Source organism: Lepus europaeus, chromosome 8 (genome assembly GCF_033115175.1).
Source record: "Lepus europaeus isolate LE1 chromosome 8, mLepTim1.pri, whole genome shotgun sequence".
In the NCBI taxonomy this organism is placed as follows: Eukaryota; Metazoa; Chordata; class Mammalia; order Lagomorpha; family Leporidae; genus Lepus; species Lepus europaeus.
This window is the reverse complement of record NC_084834.1, coordinates 91833670-91856250: the sequence shown is the minus strand read 5'-3', so window position 1 is coordinate 91856250 and position 22581 is coordinate 91833670. Positions and strand designations below refer to the sequence as shown.

Sequence of the window (22581 nt, the reverse complement as noted above, 5' to 3'; positions counted from 1 at the left end):
GCACTCTGGCCTCAGAATCAGCCCTTAAGGCATTCGGATCTGGCTGAAGAGCCTATGAGAGTATTTTAGGCATGGAAAGCCAAGACACTCTGGGAAAAAAAAGAAAAAACAAAAAACAAACGAAAAAAAAAAACACAAAACCTAAATGAATGATCTCTGCGAGTGAGATCCCAGTGGAAAGAACGGGGCCATCAAGGTAGGAGGTACCTTTCTCTGAAGGGCGGAGAGAACTTCCACTTTGACTATGACCCTGTCGGAATAAGATCGAAGTCGGCGAACCCTAAAGGCTTCCATAGCCTCAGCAACTCATGACTAGAGCCTAGGGAGATTACTGACGCCATAAACAAGAGTGTCAAATTGTTAAGTCAACACCAGGAGTCACTGTGTACTTACGTCCCATGTGGGATCAGTCCTTAATGGGATGTCCAGTGTGAAGTAATGATATAGCTAGTACTAAAACAGTATTTTTACACTTTGTGTTTCTGTGTGGGTGCAAACTGATGAAATCTTTACTTAGTATATACTGAATCGACCTTCTGTATATAAAGATAATTGAAAATGAAAAAAAAAACGGGTTAAATTGGAAATTACATAGAAAATTAATCAATTTTTAAAAAAATATCATGTAGGATCTCTGTCATTAATGTGCTGTACACTGTTATTTAATGCTATAACTAGTACTCCAACAGTATTTTTCACTTTGTGTTGCTATGTGAGGGCAAACTGTTGAAATCTTTACTTAATATATACTAAACTGATCTTCTGTATATAAAGAGAATTGAAAATGAATCTTGATGTGAATGGAAGGGGAGAGCGAGCGGGAAAGGGGAGGGTTGCGGGTGGGAGGGAAGTTATGGGGGGGGAAGCCATTGTAATCCATAAGCTGTACTTTGGAAATTTATATTCATTAAATAAAAGATAAAAAAAGCCATGGGGCAGTCACATGGCACCTTCCTGCTGCTCTGTGACATGTACCTCCACAGCCAGCATGGGACCTCAGCGGCTCCTGTGATGTCAACTCCTCCAGACCCCAGTGCCAGCGCTTCCTTCCCTTCCCTTCCATAGTGGATCAGGTGTGGGCAGAGCACCTGACAGGCCTCCCCATGCTCATATCATTCCCTCTCAACACCACTGCAGTCTCAACCCATTTGGAAACCAGGACCATGCATGTTTCTACACTTACACTGCTAGATACTCAATGGTCAAAGTAAAGATGAGCTTAATTCAAATCCTGATGTATCATGATTATTCCTGGTACTTCTTCCCGTCCACCTGAATAGAAAAGCAGAGGATGGCTGCTTTTTGTGGACACCATTAGGTAAAACAGAATGGGTAAGAGGCAAACCATAAAATATATATGGGGTAGGGAGAGGGGCAGAGAATTCTAAGATATTTACATGTGTGATAAATTAATGTGTGATTTACAATGAAAACTGTTCAAATAGAACTGTAGGAAGTGGGAAATTTCGCTTCCTACAACAAAGAAATGCCTGTGAGACAGCAGGATCAAGATGAGGATGAGAGGAGGTGTTATTTATTCTAGAAACCTTTGATTTAAAAGACTGCACAACAGCCCAGATTAGCCATCCCATGGGTCACCTTCAGGCACAGGACTCAACTCATCTGCCAAAACACTGTGGTCACAGGCCTCTCACGGCCAAGCCAGAACACAGGCAGTCCTATTACATTTCTTCCAAGGATTCAGCAACTTCACAGAACAAACCCAGGGTAGGTCCCCACAGAAAAAAGAAGGCCATTTTAGCAAGTTCAGCAAAATGCAAAATTATGTCAGCAGGTGCTCCCAGACAGCTGCGGCCTGGCACTCCTACTGTATTTCCAATAATCTAAATATTTGCTTTCAAGTGGCAGACAATGTGGCTCAGCAAGACTTCTCTCCACTGAGACAACAGCAGGTTTCTTTAAAAAAGAAAGAAAAGACTTAGGACAAAAGAAATCAAGTGAACAGAGATATGACAATCCTAAATCTTTATGTCCCTAATACAACAGCTTCAAAACACATAATGCAAAAATTGACAGAACTAGAAATAGGAACAAATTGATCCTTAAGAGTGAGATTTAACAGAACTCTCATAACAGACAAAAAAAATCACTCCAGAGGCTTAATTAAACTTAAACTTTACTTAACTGACATATACAGCATTACATCCAAGGGCTTCAGAAGACACATCTGTTTTATGTGCACATGAAATATTTACTGGAATAGACAATAGGCTGGTGTTTTCTGACCACAACAGAATTAAGACAAATGTCAATAAGGGAGGGAGAAGGCGAAGACCAGCATTTGTCTAGAAATGACCCAATGCTCTTCTATATAACGCCTGCATCACTGAAATTCACAAAATATTTACAATTGAATAATGAAAATATAAATATTGCAACTTGTAGAAATAAAATAAAAATAAAGGGGTCTTTAAGAGGAATTTTGTGATCTCAAATGGAATTCAAGGGACTTCCAAAAAGCTCATGGAAAATACATATTATCAAAAAAAATATAAGGATTTCAAAATCTTTTACTCCAAAATAAATATATCTTTCAATTCCAAATTTCCACTAAAATGTTTGAAGTACCCTTACACTAGTCAAGACTGAAAATCAGCATCTAAGCTTTATCTCAAGAATCTAGAAAATGAACAGCAAACTGAACCTTAAAAAAAGATAAAAGAATGAAAGATGAGAATGGACATTCATGAAGTAGAAAGCGAATATACAATAGAGACATTAACAAAGCCAGAAGTTGATTCTTTGAAAAGATTAATTCTTTGATGAACTCCTGAGAAGACTGCACTCCCCAGCTCCCCACATACATATAAAAGTTAATATTAAAATTCTCTCTTTGCTATGGGGATATATTTAAAATGTCTATTTAGGGTCTCTAAATATGAGTTTCACTACAAATAATTCCATGAAGGAAATGCGTCTGTTCCATGACTCAGGTACTACTAAGTAATAACGTGTTCTGCCTACTGGTCCTCCAGGAGAGACCACAGAAAATGAAATTAATATGTGGTGGATGTTGTCAGATTTCACACCCAAACCTGGCATTTTAAGGCAGATTCAAAACACTGAGGTTTATTAACAAGGATAAGCCTTCGTGTATGAAACAGCAACCCCAGTCCACCCACCCATCAGCATACAACTGTATTCCCTGAATTACTTATTTTTCTCCATGGCACTTATGCATGCATGCTTACTCTGTGTGTGTGTGTACATACATACACACACATATATATATAAAACAAATATATATTTGTTTGTTTACTGTCCATTTCTGATCCTTCAAACTCTGATCTTTCAGCAGGAAGTTCTGTGGGTAGGGGCCTTGCTTTGTTTATTTCTCTGCTACAGTAAACCCTAGAACCTGTTGTGTGATGTATCTCAAGCAGTTAACTGGTGGCCTGCATGGACTATGCTCTCTCTCCTTTTAACTCTTAGTATTCCTGATCAGTGCAATGCCCATGGCTGAGCAACTACAGCTCCTGTTTTAAATCTAGCACCATCCACGTTAACAGGGTCTCTAACATGCTCCTGTTAATAAGGACTATGGCAAAAACTGCATGTCTTTGAAATTGCTCAAATGTATGTAAAGCAACTACAATTTAACCAATACTGTTCAGAGCTGCAATTCCAGGAACCACCAATCGTTTTGGTATTGTAGATTACCAGTGGCAGAAAAAGCTGATTCAAGTTAATGTTGATGGAAATGACAACCCAAAAAAAAAGCATTTAATAGAACAAAAATTTAAATGTATAAGTACCTTATAAAACTTGTGATGTACACATGCACAAAAGTTGCCATCAAATACTGACAATCAAATCTGTCCATTATCCCACCATGGCCAGGAATGGTGTTTGCAAAATCCTTTAGAAACAAACAAACATATTAGCACATTTTAAAAAAATTATCTGACACAAAATTCCTATTAATGTCTCTTTGGTAACATGGGAAATACTATTAAGGTTTTCCAATAAAAACAAATCTATTAGAATACATCCAGTAGACTAAAACCATGTCCTGTGAATTCATGCCCATTTTGGAATAACATCTCACCCACAGCATCCAAAGGACACTCATTAAACATTAATTAAATCTAAAACATTTCTTACTTAACAAAATTTATCTTAAGTAAGAACTCATTTAGCTATTCCTGATCTCGTTTGGTTGTAGCCTCTCCCTGTGTTCACCAGGAGCCACTGGCAGATGTACAAATGGTTTCAACTCATATTTACCCTAGTAGGTCTTACTCTGAAAGAATCAGTTTTACTCCTATGATAAATATTTCTTCTTCTTTTTTTAATGTTGGGGTGAAAAAGAAGTCAAAACAGCTAACTGATTTGGGACCCGTCAGCCCATAAATGGCCACATTACGAGTGGGGAGTAAGCCCCTCCAAACTGACTCTGCAGATACATTCACACATCCAAGCAACCAGGAGATGGAGATATCTGACTGCTCCTGTCTTCATGTAGGCAATCTAAAAACACGGAAAATGAACAGCAACCACACCTTTGTTTAAAACACACCAAAAAAAAAAAGAGTTCAACAAAAAGCAAGGGAGACTATTCTACATATAACCTTTCTCTACTTAAAATAACTACTGACAAATTCTGCGGTTAATTTTTGCCAACTCATTTCCTTCCTCCCCTTCTCTACTAATCAAGCATGAGAGGTATCCAGTTTTAGGGCTAGCACTCTGGTGCTAAAGGTTAAGCTGCCTCCTGTTATGCTGGCATCCCATGTGGACACCAGTTCGGGACCTGGATGCTCCACTTCTGATCCAGCTCCCTGTTAATGGCCTGAAAAAAGCAGCAAGAGATAGCCCACATGCTTGGGCCCCTGCATCCATGTGGCAGACCCTGGCTCCTTGCTTTGGCCTGGCTCTCCCTCCCTCTCTGTTAAGTCTGCCTATCAAATAAAATAAAAATAAATCTTACAAGCAGTAACCAGTGCAGTGGAGCTACAAGCTGTGTGGCCACACACCACCTCCTCCAGCACATGGCAAGCAGCCTGCATCCCACCTACCACAGCACCCTCCCATGGCAAGTGCTCACGGGGTTCATTTTTTCCCCTGGCTACTCAACACCGTGCAGTCTCCCCTGCGCCCCTCCCACAGGCCTTTGCATTCGCAGGAGTTCCCTTCCTTGGATTTCTCCAGGACCTACTCTCCTCCTGGTCTCAGATCTCCACTCAAATGCCACTCTGTCGGGGAGGCCTTCCCTCACCACCCCACCTCCAACAGCCACTTTGTCACAGCCTTTAACCCAGGGAAGCAGCACGGACGGGACATAACAGGACTGAGATAACGCTGCTGCACAATGATCTAGGCTAAACCACACATGGCAATACCCGAAACAGGGGTGGGCAAACTGTGCCCCCCTCAGACCAAACCTAGCCTCAACCTGTTTCTGTAAAGTTTTATTAAAATCCTACTACGCCCACTCATTGGCAGATTGCCTAGATCGCTGATGTGCGGAGGAAGTTCAGAGCTGACAGATGTAAAATATCCAACCATTATCTGCCTCTCACAGGGGGAGTCCAGTGGTCCCCAATCTAGCAGAGCAGGTAGTCACACAGCCAAAGGCTCTCCTGCACATCCCTTCAAGTGGGGCTGGGGCAAGACTCCGAAGCTCTCACAGCACCAAACATCAAGATTCTTCATATCCCCACGTGCTAGGACACACACCATGTCTAGAAAAGAGGCCATCTGTCATGACACTGTAAAGTGTGGTGATGCGGCACAGCTGGAACCTAACCAAGAGGAACCCACTCCATCAGCCAGCAGCATCTCCACAGGTAGGAGTCTCTGCCTAGGGGTTCGTGCAGGCCAACAGTGAACCAGATACCAGCTGAGTTACATACTCTTATTCTCTGCTCGCAGAACAAAGAATCCCAATACATACCTTGATTTTGAAAGCTCTTTTGAACCCACTGGCAAAGAAGCCTCCAAATGGGCCAATTAAAGATGCGAATGTTGAAAGAGCAACGCTGTGGATCTGGAAGGGGTACAAGCTCACTGTTTCCTACAGAGGAGAAAGAAGCGGAAGGGAGGTGAAGGCTAGTGGTGTTGAGACTGTGTTTGGGCATGCACACCATCCAAGGACCGAGCCCCAAACAGCAAGCTGAAGCATGCACCACATGTCTGCTAACTTCACCAACAAGGATCGTGGGAGAAAACTACCCTGGAAGCTCTCTGTGCTGCCCTCTGCTGTGGGAGCCACATTCTGTGCCCTTGAAGCACATGGACAGGCACCCAGCAGATTGCAATCCTGCCGCTCCTAGGCTACCTTCTAGTTTATCTAGCAACTTTTACAGTGGTAGAGTTGTGGGCTCAGCAAAAATCAGTTAACTACTTTTTTTTTTTTTTTACTAATAGTTCGTTTTTGTAATTATAAAATGTTGTACTTTTTAATCTTATATGATGAAATAAGAAGAAAGTTGGCCTTTTTCTCTAAGTTGAATGCTGTGGAAACACACAACAAGGTGTTTAAAGAAGAGTACCACAATAAGCATCAGCAAGACAATTCCAAAGCAACTGGAGAGAGGACCATAATCATGAGAAGAATTCTGCAAATGAATCTGTAAATCCTAGTGCTTGCTCTGTTTTAAATAATCTGAAACTAGAAACTGTATATGGTGCCTAATGAGAGTAGCTCGAGAAAGACGTCTGAGAAGACCAAGTTTTGGAACTGTTCTCCAAGCAACAGCCTTGCACCTAATCAAAGACTGGCAGCAATGCCAATGTTATGGCAGGTAACAGATGGCTAGGACATTAAAAGAAATTCATGGAACCCGTGTATTAAGCATTCAAGGACAGACATAATGTAAATCTGCTTCTCAAAAGCAATGGATGTCAGGTGCAGACTTCGGCACAACAGCTCAATGACCACTTGGGAAGCCCGTGTCCCATATCAGAGCACAAGTGAGTCTTGGTTACTCTGCTTCCAATTCAGCTTCCTGCTAATGCACACTGTGGAAAGCAGCAGACGCTGGTTCCAGGGATCATATGGGACACCCCAATGCACACCCCAATTATATGGGACACCCCAATGTACTTCCAGGTCCTAGATTCAGCCTGGTCCAGCCCTGGCTGTTGTGGGCATTTGGGGGAGCAAACGGCTCTTTGTCTTTCAAATAAAATGAAAATAACACGCAAAAAAATATTTAAGCGATTGACTTTAGTTCAAAGTAAAATGCTTCACACACATGCAGGTGGACCGCTGCATGCACACACAGACACACACATGATGATCTGATTTCCCATTTTTAACTGACCACCCACCAGTCCTGTGGACATGGTCAGGAAGGTGTGGCTGCAGAGCGCGTCAGTGTCCTTTGGGGAAGACCTCAAAGATGCTCTAGGGCACCAGTGTGCTTTTGGAGGGAAAACTCATTTTTAGAAGCAGAAGCTTTCTGGACTGACAAATGCCCTGTAAAAATTAGGGGTTCTCTGAACAGCCGCATTTTAACTAAGTTTTAAATTGAGTTAATTCACACCAGTGAAGTGTGAAACTCATCCTAATCTATTTGATTTCTAAAAATCTAGGGGATATTGAAAAATGTTTTTAAAACAAATACAAAGTATGTCACCATCAGTAAACCATGAGGCAAGTAAATGCCCAGCACCCACCTGATCTGCAGTATTAATATTTTATGTTCAAGAAAGAGAAATCACAAGGAGATAGAACATATTTTTTACTGAAAAGCAAAACCATTTCTATATCACAGTTAAAAATTCAGCAGAAATTAGTTCCTTGTTAAAATCTAAATCCCACTTTCAAAAGAAGCAAACTCTTCAGAGTAGAGGAGGATCGCTAACCGTGTTAGCAAGAGCAAGAGCTTTGACTCTTACCTGTCTCAACACTGCCTTTAGAAAGGGAGGAAGGGAGTAACTCCGAAGCTGGAAAAGTTCGGAAGGCTCACACTCCGTAACAAAGGAGTTCACGTCGCTGCGGTACTCCACGGGGCAGACGAAGTACTGGTATTTGGAGAGCACATAGGCAGCCTGCATAATGAAGTGAGAGTTCATGCAACATCGCCTATACATGTGTGTCTTACTTTTTGTATCACACAGGCCAGATGTAGAAGGCCAGTGTGTCTTCCTATTAACATCCTGCTAAGGATTTTCAAACTTAGTTTGTAAACTCTGTCCCAGAAAAACACTTGAAAGACTTTTAGAAAACGAAATTTCTAGCAACATCTACACGATCACAAAAAAGAAGGAGGGGAGAAAGAAAAAGCTGATTTGAACACGAAGGACAATCATAGAAGATATTACTTTTTAGAAACACACATAATTAATCACAGAAGCTAATGCATACAAAGTTATAGTAGAATAAAGGATTGCAGTTGACTGCATACAATCTTACGTTAATTTCATCAGTAATTAACTAGTGATTCAAAATTACTGAGGAAACAGTACTGAAGAGCACAGGTGAGAAACAGCATTGCTCCTAACCATCCCAGAAAGCTGTAACTCAGTTATTCTTTTTCTGGTCATACTGCTGCAACTAGCTGTCCTGAGCTATCAAAGTGGGAGCTTGGGGCCAGCACTGTGGCGCAGTGGGTTAACACCCTGGCCTGAAGTGCCGGCATCCCATATGGGTGCCGGTTCGAGACCCAGCTGCTCCACTTCCAATCCAGCTCTCTGCTATGGCCTGGGAAAGCAATGGAGGATGGCCCAAGTCCTTGGGCCCCTGCATCTGTGTGGGAGACCCAGAAGAAGCTCCTGGCTCCTGGCTCCTGGCTTCGGATCAGCACAGCTCTGGCCATTGCGGCCATCTGGAGGGTGAACCATCAGATGGAAGACCTCTCTCTCTCTCTGCCTCTCCTTCTCTCTCTGTGAACCCTGACTTTCAAGTAAAATAAATAAAATCTTTTAAAAAAAAAAAGTGGGAGCTCATCAGGGCCTGTGTTGTGGCGCAGTTGGTTAAGCCACCACCTATAATACCAGCATTCCATACAAGTGCCAGTTCAAGTCCAAGCAAAGCAGAAGATAATAAAATAAAGCATTCTATTATAAATTTAAACTGCTGAACAACAGTTTATTCTTTTTCATTTTGTCTTGTTGCCATTCACTCCATTATTTTGATCAAGATTCATTAAAAGATCCAAATATTATACTAAGAATGGATATTAACTGATTTTGTTTCCAAACAGTTTATTAAAAACCATGTATTAAAAAAATTAATTTAATCCCTTCATTAATTTTTTCAGGCACTATATTCTCGTGGGATAGTTCTTTATTTTCTTTGAATAATATGGCTAGTCCTATAATACTCCCAAATTAGTCTTTGATGATACTAAAAAATCTTATGTTACTTAATATTTCAATTGTTCTTGATTTGTAATATATACACATTGAATAGAGTTGGATTCTTTCTCATTCTAGTTAGCAACTATTAATTCTCTTGCACAAAAACTTTAGAAAACTTTATCAAATTGTCTTGGACTTTTCATAGAGAAAAAGCTAAACTTATAAATTAAATGCAGGATTTATGGTGGTTTTCCCATGCAGGATCACAGCACATTTCCATTAATGTTCTCCCTCTCTCCCCCACACATATACACACACATCCCTCTAAGCTTCAGGTATTGCTTACTAGTTACTTGGATATAACAAGTAACGATATTAGATTCTTAGAAATTTAAACTTTCTAAGAATAATTTTTATGTATAGTCATCTTATATTCAACCATTGTACTGTATTTATTCTCACTAGAAACCCTGTAATAAAAACCTCAATTTCATAACTAAAATAACTGTTAAAACAATGAAGGTGAGCGTTAATTATTCCTAACAACAGACTTTTTCTGCAAGTTGAGCTTACAACAGTAACCACCCATTGTGCCATGTGCTCTCCATGTGTTAGGAAGGCAGAGCTTTTCAACATGATCTGCATTCTTTGCTGTTACTCAAAGCCACCACCCATGCCATGACCCGTGTTTCCCCCAACCTCCCGACAGAACAGCAGTAAGGAGCTACCAAAACCCAGCTGCCACAACAGTGGGTCTCCAGCCTGCTAGAATCACCAGTGGGAGTTAATAGGCCCAGCAGAAGGTCGGGAAACAGAGTTTGTGAAGCTGTCCAGGTGATTCTGATGTGTAGCCACGATGAGCGCTACTGTGGTACAGAGCAGGTCCTCCTTGGTGGGCACCACATTACAGGCATTTTGTGGTCTAACTTTCTTAGGTTTAGAACAGACTAGTAAACTTCATACAGTTTTTCAGAGTCAAAGTAAATATCCTTGTACAACTCACAATGAATCCAAAAATGACTGTGGAAAAGAAACCGCCAATGAAGCCTTCCCACGTCTTCTTAGGAGACAACTGCAAAGGGCCAAATTAAATTACAAAGAGTTACTCCACCCATGAAACACACAATGCACACCCAAGGGCTCCCATAATACCACGCACATTTCTCCCTTCCTCCTATGATCCTGATTTACTTGTGCAAATCTCCCTGCGAGTATCCAGCCAAGAGTAGGCCCTCAGACACATCACATGTTAGTAATATCTGTTCGCTTCATTTTTTTTTTTTTCCTCACAGGACTTAACTACATACTGAAATATTTGTGCCGTCACCTTTAGGCTTACATAAACCTCCATGAGAGTTGGCATAGCTCTTGGAATAAGGGTGGCATATATATTCATTCTTTGTACTCACAGCTCGCAGCTTGAGGGCAAAGCAAGGCCAGGAAGGCCCGATACAGGGCAGCTGGGGAGCAGGGTAAATGGCTAAGGGCAAAGAAAGCAGCAGAAAGACAGGCAAGCCTTCACCAGGGAGAGGCCAGCTGCTGGAGTCAAACCGTCCTCAGGAGCCAGCAGCACGCCGAGACAACTACGAGGCAACACGGCATCGTGCCCCTGCCCTGTGGCTGCTAGGTGCAGCCAAGCAAACTCAAGGCACTTCGGGCATGGAAAATGTGCAAGAGCACCCAGTCATGGGAAATGGTCTCCAGCGGCTAATCGGTAAGGTTACAGTAGAGGCTTGCCTGTGATATTTTCCCATTACCTTTATTAATGGAGTTCTTCCGAAGAAAAATCCAAAAAGGTAAGCAGTTATGTCATTGCAGATAACACTTGATATCGGAACAAGGAACCTGGAAAAAAAAAGTCAGCAGAAGTCCATATGATAAAGTAGCAAATTTTCATACACAGAGGTTGTGACTCACAATGACCCAGGGTAATAACCCCCTGGATTATACTATGGCCTGGGTCCAGAACATAACCTTTAATGACAACACTAGTAGAAGCAATAAATACCAACCAAATATGCCCACTTAGCAATTAACCAGAGTAATATCTATAAATAAACTAACATATTAAGAGATGATTGGTAAGAAATATATGAAATAATCAATTTATATAGCTATGGATATTTAAATTTTTTATGAGGAATAGTTATAATAAGAAGTAAAACAAAGTCAGACTGGAAGTTTATCTTAAGAAAAGCAGCCTTTTTAAATAGAGCCATTTATTAAGACTGAATACAACCTGATAAATTTATACCAACCTCTTAATACGAATTCTCTTTCAGAAAAAGTCATTAGTTTGAACTCTATCTTAGCCTAATTGTACAGAACCCACTTTCTTCAGTAACTGCTCCCAGTCAAGTTTGTATTTGACAATCTTAAAATGAATGATGGCAATCATTTACAGACACACAAATGTTGCTAAAAACATGAAGCTGTGAATAAATAAAATTTATCTTGACCAAACCCATAGACTAAAAATATTTTAATAAATGGGCTTTAAGTGAAGGGGGCCTGGTATTGTGGTGCAGCAGGTTAAGCTATCGCCTGTGATGCCAACATCCCATATGAGCACTAGTCTGAGACCCATCCATTTCTGATCCAGCTCCCTGCTAGTGTCCCTGAGAAAGCAGCAAAATGTGGCCCACATGCTTAGGACCCTGCTACCCATATAGGAGACTCTCATAGAATTCTAGGATCCCAGATTCAACATGGCCCAGCCTCAGCCACTGTGGCTATTTGGGGAGTGAACCAATGGATGGAAGACATTTTTCTGTCTCTCCCTTTCTCTGTCACTCTGCCTTTCAAATAACATAAATAAGTCTTTAGGGAAAAAAAAATAAAGAATGTGGGGCCAGCGTTGTGGTGTAGTGGGTAAAGCCACCACCTGTGACTTTAGCATCCCATATGGGCCCTGGTTCATGTCCCAGCTGCTCTATTTCTGATCCAGCTCCCTGCTAATGTGCCAGAGAAAGCAGTGGAGAAAGGCCTAAATGCTTGGGCTCCTGCACCCAAGTGGAAGACCTGGAAGAAACTCCTGGCTTAGGCTTGGCCCAGCCCTGGCCATTGCAGCCATCTGGATGGAGGATATCCCTCTCTGTCTCCCCCTCTCTCTGTAAGCTCTGACTTTCAAATAAATAAATTTATTTTAAAAATGAAAATAAAAAGATGTACTGGAAATAGTTAGAATTTTTTAAAATCTTAAGCTTTTCCTAAATTCAACTAGTTTCTAAACAATAAAGAAGTTTACGGTTTTTAACTAATAAAAATGCTTTCTGAATCTGCAGGCCACTGTAAAAAGTAACTCTGTACCTGAAACATCTGGAAACCTATTCCTACATGACTACAAAGCACACCCTACCCCCTTTCTGCATTTCTGGCAGGCTGTCTGCTGACAGGCAAACTGTAATATTCTTTTTACATTCCCTGCAAATAATGTACCCTTTTTAAAGCCTGCCCTTTGTAGAAAGTCACAGGAAAGGAGAATCAACACCTGAAATGTAATTAATTATGTGAGGACTCCTGCATTTACTGGGGATTTGAATGAGAAAGGCTTCCAGTTGCTGTTAATGAAGCATTTTGTCTTCAGGTGCCAAATAGTAAGCAAAACTCAGGAAGATATTAGATAGAGGGACAACAGATACTACATCTTAGAAGAAATCTGTGACAATGTCCAATGTTAAAGAGTTTTACAAGTGCTATGACATAAATATTAAGGAGCATAATACTGTTCCCTTACCATATCATGCCTTCAAACAGATTTTGGATGACAAGATGTGACTGAGTAACGGTTATCAGTAAAGTGACATGAGTCCATGCGAACTGTTAATAGCCCAACAACACAAACATTAGTGAGCACAACTGGTCTGTGCAGCCAGGGAAGCAAATGCAATCATGAAACACAAATTCCTACCATGGCTTTTGGCCAAAATTGGCAAGATAAAGCATACAAAATAAACATCATTAGTAAAGTATATTCATTTTATTGCCTACTGGGAGCTTAAAAGAATGAAAACATTTAACAAAGTAAACCTTAATTTATACACAAATGGAATGCTAATAATACTAAGATGTACTAATTACAAATGCATGTACAAATAAATCATAATCCTGAATTATTCAACTCAAATGATAATGAAAAATTTATGAGGCTGTTATGGAATTTAGAGAGGAAGATTTTACTCTGACTCTATTCTGAAGTTACAAAAAATGCCAAAAAATGTTTCTCTTTTAGAGTTTCTTACGATAACTTTTTACCATAAATTGTTCTAACTCAAATGATTCAAACCAGCAGGGTTCAACTGCCCTTAAGCATCATCATTTCATACTTGAAAACTGATCTTCACAGATCTGTCCAATGACAGCACTCACTTTCAAAGCCCTCTGTGTTTTATCAATTCCATTTAACCTGAGAGATGGCTATTTTAGTAACTTCTAGCACAGTCACTGTGGGTAAAATACAAACAAAAAGGAAGCTAATATTTCTATGTCCTCTGTTTCATCATTTTGATTGGAACTTAGGAAATAACTTTCCAAAATTCTTAAGATTTTGATGTATTCTTACTAAACCTGTTTCTTATTTCAGCAAATAGTATTTCACAGGAGTTGCTTTCTGTTATACTATTTTTATTGCTTAACAGATCTAATTCTCTTTTATGTGGGTTGCTTCAAAAGACATAAGTGTGTGTGTTTTTTTTTCAATAGGCACTATTTATTCAGTTAGCCTTCCAAATCTGTGGATTCACATTCATGGATTCCACCAATCACAGATCAGAAATTGTTGAAAAACTACGTGTGTGTTGAACATGTATAGACATCTCTCTTGTCATGATTCCCTAAACCATGGAGTACAGTAACTAATCACCTAGCATTTACTCTGTATTAGGCACTACGAGTAACTGAGATGGCTTACAGTATAAAGGATGCTGTGTAAGGTAATATACAAACACTACACCATTTTATGTGAGGGAATTGAGCATATGAGTAGCTTGGTGACCTTGGGGGTCCTGGAACCAATCCCTTGAGGACAGAAAGGGAGGACTGGATTTTCATGGGAGACTATCATTTCTAATTTGTCTCAGCAGTTCTGAGAGATTTGCTAAGAATTTTATTCTTCACTCTCAGGTCCCCAGAAATGAGAACTGTAAGAAATACTATGATTTCCCAGCAAGGATACTCGGCAGGATGGGTGTCTTAATGAGGAGCAAAGTATAAACAAGGAATACACTCCATATCCAGAACAAGCCTTAATGCATGATTTCAGTCTAAATACTCACACTACATTGCATTTTAATATTCTAATGAGCTACATTTTAGGGAAATAAGCGTATCTTGTAAACTGATAAATTTCATTAAAATAGAAGTTGATAATGCAGAACAAAATATGCCAAAAAGAATGATTTAATCCCACGACTAACCCTAACTACAGAGCGTGGCTCCCTCACCTTTACACTGATAGCAGATAAACAAGGTTCCTCTCCATAGAACAATGCAGCAGATGCTTCCCAGAGTTAGCAGCTGTCTAGAAGACCAGGAATACTCTGCAAATTTGTACAAATTTTGGAAATCCAAACACTTATTTTAACTTTACAACCTTTGAAAATATCCAAGGGCCTGGCATTGTTACTCAGTGGGATAAAGCCCTGGGTAGCAGTGCCAGCATCCCATAATGGCGCTGGTTCCACTTATGATCCACCTCCCTGCTAATGCATGCCTAGGAAAGCAGCAGAAGATGGTCCAAGGGATTGTGCCCCTGCACCCATGTGGGAGACCTGGATGAAGCTCCTGGCTCCTGGCTTCGTATTGGCCCAGCTCTGGCCATTGCAGCCATCTGGGGAGTGAACCAGCAGATAGAAGACCTCTCACTCTGTCTCTCCCTCTCTCTCTGTAACTCTGCCTTTCAAATAAATAATATTTGAAAAAAAAAAAAAGAAAGAAAGGAGAAAATATTCAAGAAAAGTTTTAAGGAAACTTTGGCAACAGTTAAAAATTTTTGAAATCCTCAAAAAACATTCCATTAACATTTTGTGTATAGTGTTCAGGCAAAATTGAAATATTCACCTCATTCAGACACAACATCAACTAGCCGATTAGTATCTACCCATTACAGGAGGAAAAAAAAAAAAAAAAAGAGGGGGAGGATTTTATTATATGTGGTGACTACAGAATAATGATTCATACACACCATGTAAAACTGCAGACGATAATGCTTCTTCACCAAGCTCAGCACAAACATGCAGAAACCTGTTCAGGAACAAAAAAAAACGTGTGCTTGTTGTGCAATTTGGTACCAAGTGTAATATTTCCTGAGCCCAAACAAACCAGCTTTTTATATCACACCAGGAATAGTTTAGTCACTTACTCATGCCCTATCTTTTGCTATCTTAGAGTAAGTAGTTTCTTGAGGGTAACAATCTTACAATGTCTGAAGTGCCCAGGATATTCCATAAGACAAATTCAACAAGCACCTCTGGCCTTAATTAAATGAATTAGTCCCTTGCTAATATGTGGACAAAGAGAACAAATCTGGAAACTTCAGCTGAATAAAATCCTTCTATCATTCCATCAAGTGTACATACAGAATATTTTCTATCTCCATATAACATAAAAATATATAATATAAAATGAATTATTATAGCGGCTAATGTATTGAACACTTATTAAATTCCAAGCTCTTGTATAAGCATTTTGCACACATGGACTCAAATCTAATCCTTCCATCATTCTCATGATACAGGTACCTATTATTATCTCCATTTTACAGATGAAGGAAAACACACAAAGGGCTTTATTAATTTACCAAAGATCACAGGGCTAGAAAGTAATGCTCCAATTCTAATGGCCCTCAAGAATCATGTGGCTCCATGAATGTGTATCAGGAATATTCAGCTAAGAGTAACTTCAAATTTCTCAGATTAGTATAATAATCACAAAATACACTTTTAATAATTTCAACCATTGTAGATAGTATATGCTTATGTTTACATTCTATACAATTAAAATTTACTAAATAGAAAACCTACCCAATTATGTGAAGTCTAATAATTATACACTAAAATAATGGGAGGCAATATGAGGCACTTCTTGCCTATAACATTAGCGAATTTCTGAAGTTAGAAGTTTTTATTAGACAGATATAGATACTGAATACGCATAAACAAGTTTAATTTCAAGTGAACAGCCACGTATGCATTTCATTCTGCAACATTTTTAGAGTGAGCTTTCTGAGCAAGAAACTGACTGGTCACTTGGTCTCATCCACATTAAAAAAAACCCTGTCTTCGAAGCCCTGGGTTATTCTTACCAAGGCATTTCTACCCCCAGAGCAGGCAAGGGTACCCTTCCTCTTACCAAGGTAGAGAATCAAACAACAAGTATCTTTGGCTATTTTCTGATGACTCATTGATTGTAAATGTCAACACATAATGGAAGATGACCAAGAAATAGAATGCATGCAGACCCCAAATCTGTGTTTGTCACCTATACAGTGACCTGACAACTGGACTGCAAAACACTAGCGAAGCATTTTTTGAGTGGTTACAAAACTCAAAGCCATGATGCCATTTTCTTAAGAAAGAACTGGGGTTGGGGTGGGGGAGCACTAAAACATGGAATTCACAGTATTGCCACTGCCAGGTATATAAAAACTCTACCAAAAGTCATTGCTGCAAAGGTTTTCGTCTACATTAGGTTAGACTCATTTTGCAGTCCAAGTAATAATGTATTTCCATGCTGCTTCATGCCACTGGTTAAAATTGAGTATAGCCTGGACTTGGGTCACAAGCTGATGGTTCAAAGGCAAGGCAAAGATGAGACAGATGCCACTGGCATGAGCTCCTCTGTCCAAACAGAGCCCTTCCTGACTATCCCAGCAGAGCCACGGCGACTTCTCAACACTCTTAACCATGAACTATGCCCTCAAAAGCACCGCTCTGTGATACAGGACTTTCTCTTCCTTGAAATGACACACACAATTCACCCATGAGCCCTTTTGCAAACAAAATTATCAGAAATACTGCTCAATATTTTCTTAACAGGTCTTTCATCCAAGACTATCTTGGCAACACTTCTACAGAGTCCGATTCCACTAAAGGGGTACAATGATCTGACTCCCAGACACCTGTAGATAACACAGCATTTAAGCATGTAGGCTCTCTCTATCCCTCTCTCTCTCAACATCTCAAATAAATAAAGATAATACAGCATTCTGACTGGGGGGGGGGGAGTTACAAAGCTTTCCTAGCATAACTAAAGCTATATATTATTTTTATGGAAAATACTCTGGAAAGAAACCTATAAGCTTACTTTTTATTCAGTGCCTCAAGGCCAGGTGAATACTTTATGCTCAAACATGTAAAAATACATATATAGTACCTTTAAATTAATCTATGGAAAGGAGCATTTATATATCTGATCCATAGTTTTACTAAATAGCAAAGACTGTTTATATGGTTATATTTCCAATTAAAATCACAGGATTTGTTGCAGGATTACAAATACAAGGGGAGTTCAAAATGTTCAAGGAAAGTGCATATTACAGTGAAAAAAATCTATGCATAAACTTAAAAATGTTTTTGCATAAGAATAAACTTGTCTTTTACTTTCATTTTCACCAAATTTTGAATTTTGAATTTCTGTTGTAAAAGTACTAATCAAAAAGGCTAGCTAGGGGCCAGTGCTATGGTGCAGCAGGTTAAAGCACCAGCCTGCAGTGCCAGCATCACATATGGGCACCAGTTCATGTCCAGATGCTCCACTTCCCATCCAGCACCTTGCTAATGTACCTGGGAAAGCAGTGGAGGATGGCCCAAGTCCCTGAGTCCCTGCACCCATGTGGGAGACCTGGAAGAAGCTCCTGGCTCCTGGCTTCAGATCTGCTCAGCTCTGGCTGTTGTGGCCATTTGGGGAGTGAACCAGTGGATGGAAAACCTCTCTCTCTGGCTCTCCCTCTCTCCATCTGTAACTCTACCTCTCTCTGTAACTCTTTCAAATAAATTTTAAAAAATCTTTAAAAAATAAGAAAAAAAAAGGCTAACTAATATAGAGTGCTTGTTGTATGATGGTGATCAACTATACTCTTTAGTTGCCATTCATCTACACAGCTCTGTGTGTGCCTGGTATTGTCAATACAAAGATATGCACAGCCTATTTCCCAGTACCAAGCAGTTCCTCAGGAGGTAGGGAGAGTAAGAAAGGCCAAAAAAAAAAAAAAAAAAAAGGAAGAAAGAAAAGACAGTGAGAACATTAAGGATGTCAGAGAGATAAAGGGAAAAAATGAGACATTGAAAAGTACAGAACCCATCACGGTGGCACGTACCAATGCCATCTCACTAGTCCAAGTGATCAATTTCAGTTCACAATTGATCACACTGATAGGTCTAAGAGTCAAACAGATCACACAAACAAGACTAGTGTCTGCTAATACTAACTGATAGAACCAAAAAGGGAGAGAACGATCCAACATGGGAAGTGGGAGACACAGCAGACTCATAGAATGGCAGATGTCCTAAATAGCACTCTGGCCTCAGAATCAGCCCTTAAGGCATTCGGGTCTGGCTGAAGAGCCTATGAGAGTATTTTAGGCATGGAAAGCCAAGACACTCTGGAAAAAAAAAAAAGAAGAAGAAGAAGAAGACCTAAATGAAAGATCTCTGCAAGTGAGATCCCAGTAGAAAGAATGGGGCCATCAAGGTAGGAGGTACCTTTCTCTGAAGGGAGGAGAGAACTTCCACTTTGACTATGACCCTGTCGGAATAAGATCGAAATCAGCGAACCCAAAAGGCTTCCATAGCCTTGGCAACTCATGACTAGAGCCTAGGGAGATTACTGACACCATAAACAAGAGTGTCAAATTGTTAAGTCAACACCAGGAGTCACTGTGCACTTACTTCTCATGTGGGATCTGCCCTTAATGTGTTGTCCAATGTGAAGTAATGCTATAACTAGTACTGAAACAGTATTTTACAGTTTGTGTTTCTGTGTGGGTGCAAACTGATGAAATCTTTACTTAATATATACTAAATCTATCTTCTGTATATAAAGGTAATTGAAAATGAATCTTGATGTGAATGGAATGGGAGAGGGAGCGGGAGATGGGAGGGGCACAAGTGGGAGGGAAATTATGGGGGGGAGAAGCCATTGTAATCCATAAACTGTACTTTAGAAATTTATATTTACTAAATAAAAAATTTTAAAAAAAATTAAAGTACAAAAGATGGGATGAGGAAATTTCAGAAACATGGACAAACAATTTTTAAAAATTTAAGCATTCATGAAATCTAGACTAAGATATAAAAATGAATACAGGTACTGTCATTCAAGAGCTCACAGTCTAGTTGAAGAGAGAGAAAAGATAAAGTTGGTTAAAAAATTTACCATTGGTGATTAACCAACTGGGTAAACATTGTAGTCCTTAATTCCAAATGCAGACATTGGGATGGGCGCAGGGTGAAACACTACAGCTTACTGGCTCATCCACATTTTTTATTGGATTGCATTTTTTTATTACACTTTGCCTAAACAATCAAAATTCAAAATATTTCAAACATCATCTTAAATAATGGAATACAGTCATGTAATAACAGAAACACACTGTACAACAGGTCTCTTTTTTGGATGCTAAACTACAACTCACTTGTTTAAAACAAATTTTAAGCGAATATGCATTGTAGGAATCATCACACAAACCAATCACTATACTAGAGATCATTTTAAAAAGTTTTCTATTAATCTGAATAGTGAGTTTAAGGTATAGAAAAATACCAGCAATATGAATAGATCCTATTGGTCTTTAATTCAAAAACTCTAAGTGTTTTGGATACAGTACATCATGAAGTTCTTTGTGATACCTTTCTAAAAGTTTCATTGATAGCCCCCGATACAAGAATTCAGGGAGGGGCTGGAGGTGCAGTACACAGCTTAAGCCACCTCTTGGGACTCCCACATTCTATATTGGAACACTACTTCCTCTGCTCCTGACCCAGCTCGATGGGAAGCAGTGGATAATGGCTCAAGTACTTGAGTTCCTGAAACCCACATAGGAGACTCAGATGAAGCTCCAAGCTCCTGGCTTCAGCACGGCCCAGTCCTGACTGTTGTGGCCATTTGAAGAGTGAACCAGCAGATGGAAGATAGATTTCTCTCTCCCTACCCACCGTGTGTGTGTGTGTGTGTGTGTATCACTTTAGCCTTTAAATTAGCTTTTGTGTAAAAAAAAAAAAAAAAAAAAAAGAATGTTTAGGGAAAAATACCTTAATCATGTATTAATTTTAGTTACAGCTGAATTTTATGTCTTTCAATTCTATTGAATTGCAAGAATTAGAAAGTTGTGGCATCTCCTTAAAGATTTTAAAGAAATCAAAATAGCTGTGTGCGAATGCAAGTAAAAAAAAAAAAAAACCACTTTAAACATAATATGCTGGGGCCGGCACTCTGGTGCAGTGGGTTAACACCCTGGCCTGAAGCGCCGGCATCCCATATGGGTGCTGGCTCGAGACCCAGCTGCTCTGCTTCTGATCCAGCTCTCCGCTATGGCCTGGGAAGGCAGTATAGGATGGCCCCAATCCTTGGGCCCCTGCACCGATGTGGGAGACCCAGAGGAGGTTCCTGACTTCTGGCTTCAGATCGGTGCAGCTCCGGCAGTTGTGGCCAATTGGGGAGTGAACCATCGGATGGAGGACCTCTCTGTCTCTCTCTATCTTCTCTCTCTGTGTAACTCTTTCAAATAAATAAATCTTAAAAGAAAAAAAAACATAATATGCACCTCACCTTCCTCTCTTCCCTGTGGGCTTCAGTGCACGTCTGGATGCCACAGCAGCAAGAGTTTTGAGCGATGTCTCAAACTCAGGAGAGATAAGACCTGAAGTATGCTTCCATTTTCATGCTCTCATTCCAGCCAGGAGGCAAACCATCTACTTTGAGATCTCTTTGACCCCTGAGCTTACAGAAAACTGCCTCATCTTCTGCACCACCACCTGGCCTGCTTACAAGCTAGGGGATGAAGTCAGTCTAAGTGAGCTGTGAAAAGTGCCAGCCCCTCTACTCCGACTCCCTGTCTCCTAACTGGCCTCTTGCCTCCATTCCCGTGCATGTTTTCCAATTCACATTAAATTCTTTTCTAGGGTATCACAGGGTCCTTGGGTCTACTTAGTGAGCCACTAGGATCGCTCTGTTATTGCATTTGACTATTGAAGCTTTTAATGCCAGTGGAGGAGAGTTTTTATAAGGAGACCATTGCTCCCATTATTGTAATTTTGCCCAGAGGTTTCTAGGCAAGAATGTAGGCCCAACAACTTCAGGTGTTATCGAATATATATGGATTAACCCAGATGAAGTCTTGGACTTCAGATACCTCTTGACCTGACTCCTCATCCTTGAGGCTGGATTGACTGACAGCCCCACAATTAGACATCTCCAGTATTGCCTTTTGTTTTTTTTTGTTTGTTTGTTTTTTGTTTTTGACAGGCCGAGTTAGACAGTGAGAGAGAGAGACAGAGAGAAAGGTCTTCCTTCCGTTGGTTCACCCCCCAAATGGCCACAACGGCCGGCGCGCTGCACCAATCCGAAGCCAGGAGCCAGGTGCTTCTCCTGGTCTCCCATGCCGGTGTAGGGCCCAAGCACTTGGGCCATCCTCCACTGCCTTCCCAGGCCACAGCAGAGAGCTGGACTGGAAAAGGAGCAACCGGGACAGAATCCGGTGCCCCAACCGGGATTAGAACCTGGGGTGCCGGCGCCGAAGGCGGAGGATTAGCCTAGTGAGCTGCGGCACCAGCTGCCTTTTGGTTTTGGTGCATAAGGTTATTTATTTATTTAGTTAGTTTTTTTTAAAGATTTATTTTTTTGAAAGGCAGAGTTACAGAGAGGCAGATGCAGAGAGAGAGAGAGAGAGAGAGGATTTCCATCTGCTGGTTCATTCCCCAAATAGCCACAAAGGCTGGAGCTGGACCAATCCAAAGCCAGGAGCATGAAAGCCTCCTCTGGTTGGGGTGCAGGGACCAAGAGTCAGGCCACCTTCCACTGCTTTCCCAGGCCACAGCAGAGAGCTGGATTGGACGTGAAGCAGCAAGGACTGAACTGGTGCCCATATGGGATGCCAGTGCTGCAGATGCAGCTTTTACCCACAACACCTTAGCGCCCACCTGGCATAAGGTTATTGTCTCTTTGCCGGGCCTCTAGTTTTTCTCTACCTTGCCTCTTTGTAGGCTCTTACAGGAGCCTCCTTGTAGGTCACTGCCCTTTATTCTATCACCTAACAACTTCTCCTTAGGAATCTCTGGAGGGGTGCCCGCCCATCTGCTCTGATGGACACCCTCTCCC

At 40.6% G+C, this 22581-nt stretch overlaps 1 protein-coding gene across 1 annotated transcript in view; it reads right to left on the bottom strand.

Moving 5' to 3' along the window:
- The window catches only part of CDS1 (CDP-diacylglycerol synthase 1), an 84728-nt gene that overhangs the window by 7505 nt on the left and 54642 nt on the right, over positions 1–22581 (bottom strand). Inside the window, exons 6-12 of the mRNA XM_062199899.1 lie at positions 15452–15510; positions 13007–13089; positions 11028–11115; positions 10274–10342; positions 7867–8019; positions 5918–6037; positions 3777–3880 (exon numbers count right to left, since the gene is read on the bottom strand). Coding sequence (XP_062055883.1) covers positions 3777–3880; positions 5918–6037; positions 7867–8019; positions 10274–10342; positions 11028–11115; positions 13007–13089; positions 15452–15510 — 676 coding nt within the window. The remainder of the gene's footprint in view (positions 1–3776; positions 3881–5917; positions 6038–7866; positions 8020–10273; positions 10343–11027; positions 11116–13006; positions 13090–15451; positions 15511–22581) is intronic.